At 33.8% G+C, this 7,563-nt stretch overlaps 1 protein-coding gene across 1 annotated transcript; it reads right to left on the bottom strand.

Moving 5' to 3' along the window:
- Positions 1-3,058: 3,058 nt before the first annotated feature.
- Positions 3,059-5,861, bottom strand: LOC113092322 (cytosolic 5'-nucleotidase 1A). The gene is made up of 7 exons (XM_026257901.1): positions 5,831-5,861; positions 5,516-5,589; positions 5,299-5,381; positions 4,883-5,006; positions 4,427-4,543; positions 4,139-4,320; positions 3,059-3,809 (listed from the first exon to the last, which is right to left on the bottom strand). Coding segments are annotated over exons 2-6 (468 nt in total). The 5' UTR covers positions 5,517-5,589; positions 5,831-5,861; the 3' UTR covers positions 3,059-3,809; positions 4,139-4,177.
- Positions 5,862-7,563: the final 1,702 nt, after the last annotated feature.

Below are 7,563 nucleotides of genomic sequence, written 5' to 3'. Positions count from 1 at the left end.
TGAAGTTCCTCCCCTCAGTGGTTGAGCTCTAAAAGAACAAATGTCAAGAGGTAGGTATATTGCTAGATATAGTACAGAGTTATGTTTCATGTAGCAACATTCAAACAGCTACATACATTTGCGGAGTGAAGCTGTCCAGGAGAACAGAACACCACCACCTCCTGATAATGTCATCCTGAAAAAAAAAAAATAATAATATACACACAATAATCATGCATGTCTGTTCAAACCTAAGAACTAAAGCCATGTAACGTTACAGAGTGTACTGTTACAATCCACAAAGAACAATAAAATGAGCAATTTATAACAATTATTAACATTAATTATTCAAATTGAACTTATCATGGATAAATAAATGATGGAACATCGCATTTAATATTATAAGATTAGATATTTACACAACCACTTTTACTCACCTCATGCAATCAACGTGGAATAGGGTTATTACTCTGCTGCTGCAGTTGCCACCGTTCTGTTTGTTTCAACGCAAACTGCCCCCTGCTGGATCGGAGCAAAATGTCAAAGGCGGGGAAAACAAATATGGGCGGGACGACACGTGTCGCTCCGCCTCGAAGTGTCGCTCCGCCTCGAAGTGTCGCCCCGCCCCATCGTCCAGACTGCACTCTGGTAAACTGCTGGTCCTCGAGCTCTAGTTGTAGCTGGTGCGCGACATACCTCTCCAGCCCCTCCTCTTCAAACACTTTCCTCTCCTTCACCATGTTAAACAGCGTTCGCGAGGACACCGCAATCGTTACAGCGTTGCTAGGTTTGGGCTGCAATTTAAAAGCAACAAATGTTTACAGCGGATGTAGACGACAACCCAAGCGGCTCTATGTGTTCATACCTGTATGGGCAGCACTGCTGTCACTGACGCACCATCGATAATGGAGGCGAACAACACGACGCGCTCGCTTTCAGTTTTGACAGCTACATAGATATAATTTTAAAGCTGTTTCTTTTTTGTCGCTTCGCCAGCATTATAGAATGGGTACCGGATGAGGGAGACGCTGCTGCCATTCACAGATTATATAACGTTACACAAAGAAACGCTTACCGGACGTGGCTTCACGTGGCGTCAAATAACGCTTTTACAGCTACCCAGTCTTTTTTTTTTTGCAGTTATCGGATTTGGACTGTCCTCCTCTCTCTGTGCCTTCAGGTTTGCTCATATTGTTATGGGGTCAGGGGGGCAGAATTATTGTGTCCTTCCTGCTTGCTGCGGTAGTTGAGTTTTTTATTTTATTTATTTATTTATTTTTATTATGTTTGATTTTTTTATTATTATTATGCAATGGAAAAAAAAAAAAAAAAAAAAACAAATACAATTACAAAGATAAATTAAGAACAAAAGACAATGAGGGTTACAAACAATATTCCAAAAGCAAACTATGTTAGCTTATAAAACTTACACCATGAAAGAGTCTTACATGCAATAGAATTATTAGAGTTTCTTAAAGAGTTTACATACAGATCAAAATCTTTCCTGAAAATAAAAAAGTAGCTATTTTTCTTTGAAATTTTACACTTATGAATGTAAAATTGAGCAAGATAGAGCAATAAATTATCTAGGATAAAGAGTCCGCTATTAACCAAAAATATATTCTTGATATAAGTGAACCAGAATTGTTAGACCAAGTAAACTGTAAAGCATGTGGATGTTTTTTCTCTCCAAATGTCAATTAAGCCAAACCGGGAGATCAGACCACAAAGGCCTGATGAACTATCAGACAGTCTAGGTGGTGATCTATCCAAATTATTATTTATTGCTTGATTAAAGTCTCCACCCAAAAGAATAAACACATTAGGATATTTAGATTTGAAATACTCTAAATGTGTTTCTATTGAATTAAATAATTTAAGATTCTTTTTTGTGGAATTAAATCCATAAATGTTACCCAGGACAAGAAAAGATAATTTAAAGTAACCAATAAAAAAAGAAAATGGCCTTAAGGATCAGATATTTTTTCTGTTATCTTACCCCTAAACTTGTGCTTCAAAGTTAAAACACCTGCTGAGAAATTTGAACCAAAGGAAGAAAATGACTCATCACCCCACTGTGATTTCCAAAACTTAAAATCACTAGAATTTGCATGGGACTCTTGTATAAAACAAAAATCAGTATTAAGCGATTTCGTATATAAAAAATTGCTTTACATTTAACATCACTACGCCAACCCTCTTGCAGTAACTGAGCCAATAGAAAAATTTGGAAACATTGAACAATCATACCAGAACTGTATCAAAAAGTGAGTCAGCCCATGAAATCCTACAAAAACACAAAAAACCTTTGGGAAAGATTGGGATCTTCCAAAAAAAAAAAAAAGCTAATTACTAAATATTAATAATAATAATAATAATAATAATAATAATAATATATATATATATATATATATATATATATATATATATATATATATATATATATATATATATATATACATTCTAATGACTTTTCAGTTGGCATTTTGTAAGTCAAAAACAGTCTATATATATATATATATATATATAAAATAAAGCGGTAGTTGAGTTACTCTCAGCATCAACACGACCATGTGACGTCACCAGCCTTAGACAAGTGTCTTAAAAAGCAAAATAAATAGATGAAAAATAACAATTTACAACGCTCCCATTTCTCATTTTTAAGTGCTCTAAAAGTGCCGTTTTAAATGCACGTCACTATAGCAGTTAAACAACACCTGTTTTGTCTTTGAGATGGTTTTACTTTTAGTTAGGCTACTGACATCAAAGTTCAGATTCAGTTAAAATGTTTATACTTCTTTAGTTGACTCTTATCTGAATGCATTCAAGTGTTTGCTTTTTTTATCGAACAGCTATTTGGTAGTGGCAGTTATTACAAAATATATGATTTAGTTTTAGGGTCAGAACGGTTTTGAACTAAATGTTAAAACATGCACAATCCACTAGCTATAGGCCTATATATATATACAGTTTGGATATATTTATGTAATTGTATTTTTGATTTAACAGCTAGTCTTCCCTACAGGCTACAGCTGCTGTTATTATTATTATTATTATTAAAGTGCAATTTTTTAAATAGCATGTAACCATTGGTTTTTGTAAAGCTATGGAAGTATTTGTTGTCATTTATTTATCCATTTGAATTCCACATCATTGTCTTTGAGAGCATTTATAGTATATTTATAGTTTCTGGTGTGTTATCAAGAAGGACAAAAAAAAAAAAAAAAAAAAGAGAGAGGGAGATATGCAGAGAAAATATAATGTCTTCATCTATTAAATAATAGTGAGAAACCAGAACAAAGACAAATACATTTATGTAATGATTTATTGATCAGTTTCTACATTAAAATATAATCACCAGCTCAACAATACCATAAAATCAGCATTTGCCTTAATTTAATTTACACTTTAAGCCTTAAGAAACAAGACAGAAAATAATTACCAAATGTAGCTTTCCTGACATTTTAAACTATAATGCGGAAGAAAATATAGTTTCACCCTTTTATATGTAAGATTAGGCTTTATTCTCACTTATTCTTCACACCATAAGGTACATGAGCACAAATTACCCCATTTTGAAGGGCTACTTCATGTGTCATCTGGTCATCAAAGAATATGTGAGGATTGATTGCTTTCAGCACAGGCCCTTTAGGGGCACCACTCAGAAAGAATGCCTCATTTATCTCCAGTTTGTTCTCCTGAAGAGTCTTTAGGGCTCTGATTCCAGGACTTGATGTGCCGCGTGATGTTACCAAGTAAGTACGAATTGGAATCTTTTGGTGTCTCTTCTGGAGACCTTCCAAAGCTTTAAAAAACTCACTTAAAGGACCCTGCAAAATAATTTAACAAAAATATTTTTTTAGAGCGAGAGAGATAATTACTACATTATTACATTAAAAACTTATCTTAAGGCATATAACAGTTATAACAAGTTTGTGCATTCTTTTGATTACAGCAGACGATTTAACTTTCAACACTCAATGTGTGTAGGGCAGAAGCTCTTTTACAGTTGAATTATCAGTGGAAGCTTCCTTTGAATATTAATTTAAATAACAAGTCTGTGTGGTGTGTGCCTTGTGAATGTGAAATAAAACAAGGGTTGACTGACCCTTTTGAGAATCAGCTGTACTAACAAGTGGTTTCAGAACAACAGTCTTACCAGTGCCAAAGGTGTGGCCTCATTATCACGCTCATTTTGTTAAAAAGCCTCTAGACCTTTCTCTGCGGTGACTTTCTCTGACTCATCTGAAAACAGGACTCCATCACCATCAAAGGCCACACGTAACTCTTCATCACTGTACTCATCGTAATCTGTCTGGATCATAGTGGCTGCTCCGTATCCTGAACAAGAATGCCTCATTAAAAAGTTATAGAAGTAACACTTCTGTACTCTAAAAACCTACATGGAAAAAAAAAAAAAAAAAAAAAAAAAAACTTGAAGCATCACCTGCACCGATGGCCTCTCTCACATTCTGTTCGTTTTTGGAAAGGAAGAGAACAGGCTTGATCGCCTTCAGGTGTTCTAGGATGGTTTTTTTCAATCCCACAATCTCAATTTTTAGATCTGCACAGACAGCATCACAACATTGTATGTAGTAGAATAAAAAAATCGTAAAAAAAAATCTTATTTTATTCAAATAAAAAAAAAAAATCTTTAGGGTCTACAGTGACTTAAAGAGATACTTCGGGATACTTCGATTATCATCATTAACACACCTTCATGTCAGTCCAACATTCCAACAACTTTCCTTATTTGCGTTGACCACAACAAAATGTTTTGTATGTTATAGTAAATAGCCATGATATATCTTAATATGAAAGAGCAATGTTTGAAGATTTTTCAGAATTATTCACTGTTACATGCAAGAAAATAAAGTTTTGTTGAACATTCCTCTACACTTACTATAGTGGTCAATTCTCTTTTTGAGGTCATCCATGTTGGTAAACGTAGCTATCACCACTATTTTAAACGGCTCCTCAACGGCTGGATCCATCTCCCTCAAACGTTGATTCACCATCTTAAGTGCCTAGGTACAGCAATATCAGATTAAACAAATTAGGTGACTTAATATTCTTAATAGATTTAACTAAGTTAAGTACTTGTGTATTATTTGTGTCAGATAGAGAAAAGCAGTCTCAGTGAAAATAGATACACATGGAAATAAAGAAATTACAAACATTCTGCTGATGTTTAATAATAGTACAAGGATTCCAAATGACCTTTTCATTTCTAAACTGGGTTTAACGGTAAAAGTAAATGCATTATTGATTGACACAGATAATATAGAGGAAAATACATTTTCACTGAAATTCTGTTACCTTGATTAATGGAAAAGCAACTCCTGGGGAATTATCTTGTCTAAATAATGCACACGATGAAACTGCAATGGTGAATGGTGCCACTGAAAAATAAAGAGGCAGAGTGGTTAAAGAAGGACCAAAATGTTTAATTCAAGCTTAAGATTTATTTAATATTTGGGCACAACAGTATTATTTCTTAGATGTTTGTTATATGAAACTTGAACACACAACATACTTTTGAGCTCAGAGGATGGACTTGTTTGATTCTTGATTTTACTCCTTTCAGTGCTTGACTGACGTTATCTCTGTCTGTGGACAACAAAACACTTATTCCATGCATTAAATTAGTCAGAATATTATCAAACCTGTTTATTTAAGTTTGGATTTGTTTAAGTATATTTGCTGATTTTCCAGCTAAAGCTTGAAGAGTAATCTAATACAAGAAACAGACATGAAAACTGACAGCAATCAAGCAGGTAAAAAAAAAAAAAGTAGTTTACACCATAAGACACAAACGTGACATTTGAGAGACAAGTATTAGAAAACCTACCTTACAATTGTCTGTTGACTTGTCTGATAATGAAAGTAATTTTACTGTATTTATAGACAGTGGAACAATGCTTGGGAATCTTTACATAGTAGGCGTTTTGTAAATCTTGTTTTGCAGGATTGCATTGTTTGCATTGTTCTTTAATTGTGCTGAATCATAATTCATATGGTGTATAGTTTTTTATTAGTCCGTTATTTATTTTACCTTTTACTTGTTTCAGTAAAATGACATTTTAATTTACATTTAAATCAAGCAGTCCAGCCCAGCACTTCAACACAGCATCACAGTTCAGCTAGGCTTGATAACACACCATCTAGGTCAGTCAAGATCCTGGGTGTGGTGTATGATAACTAGATCTTAATTTCACAGGGCTCGTCAACATAACGATTAATCATTGTAGTTTTGTGCTTTATAACATCAATAAGTAATGATATCGTGGATATCTTGATTTTTCTTTAAGCTGATATGGAATAAATGTAAATCAAAGGCTGCATTTGAACTTGGCATTAATATGCCATTTAATATGGTTTATACAAGCAGACCAGATCATCAGCCAGTCAGGAGGTGACGCATTTACATTTCTTACATTACATCAGGTGGTCTTAGAATCTGGATAACTGATTCGATTTCTGTTTCCCGCACAATTTTTTAATTAGGACTGTATCAGGGCTCCATCAAGGACATATTCAAAAGGCAGAAGCTTCAATCGCCTGAAAGTTAAAAACAACTTTCTCTTATGCATCTATCAATGGTAATGCACATATAACATGGGGTTGTTGTCACTTATTTATACAATCGACCACAAATAGATAAATAGTTGGAAAAATGTCATATTACGACACATTTCATGGTTAAAAGGAGAGCATGCATACAATATATTGGATACTGTATGTGTAATATGGAGATGTAAAATGTCAGAATCTAAATTAAAAGAATAATCTCAGTCTTAATATTTTCCTACATTTATTTAAAATTTATTTTTAAACAGAAACTCTGTTATTCTATTTTAAGGTCTTAATGTGTGATATGCTATATAATATTTTCCATGGTAAAATTATAAAATATATTAGTATGTTTTGGTAAATCATGCAACTATTAATCTACTGAAACTTGTAAGTCTTGTTTGTTTAAAAAGGTTTGTGCAGGTACATTGTGTACTGTACTGTTCTGTGTTTGTTATGAAACAAGTTCAAGATCTAGGTCAAAATTTACATCAGGGCATGCAAATTCGGTCAGTTTTTGGCCAGGCAGCTTTTCAAACCTCAAAGCTTTTCCGCTCAGTTTTCACTCGAAACGAAACTACTCTGCAACCTGTGTGCACTGTTTCTAAAACATGAGGGTGAATTTAGCTTCTTATTCGCAGCTTCTTATTGAAGCTATCCGTTCAACCTTAAAAACCCGATGCTTTTTTGGCTTCTTATTCACTTTGTGTCACATTGTGTATGCTTTTCAGAAACGATTTCCCACACAATTTTTTAATTAGGACTGTATCAGGGCTCCATACAGTAGCTTCAAGTAAGCTTCAAGTAGCCTGAAAGTGTAAAACAACTTTCTCTTATGCATCTATCAATGGTAATGCACATATAACATGGGGTTGTTGTCACTTATTTATACAATCGTCCACAAATAGTTAAATAGTTGGAAAAATGTCATATTACGACATATTTCATGGTTAAAATGAGAGCATGCATGCATACAATATATTGGGTACTGTATGTGCAATGTGGAGATGT

The sequence above is a fragment of the Carassius auratus genome, unplaced genomic scaffold, assembly GCF_003368295.1.
Source record: "Carassius auratus strain Wakin unplaced genomic scaffold, ASM336829v1 scaf_tig00214568, whole genome shotgun sequence".
NCBI classification, from domain to species: domain Eukaryota; kingdom Metazoa; phylum Chordata; class Actinopteri; order Cypriniformes; family Cyprinidae; genus Carassius; species Carassius auratus.
The sequence above is the reverse complement of the archived record's forward strand: the minus strand, read 5'-3'. Positions and strand labels throughout refer to the sequence as shown.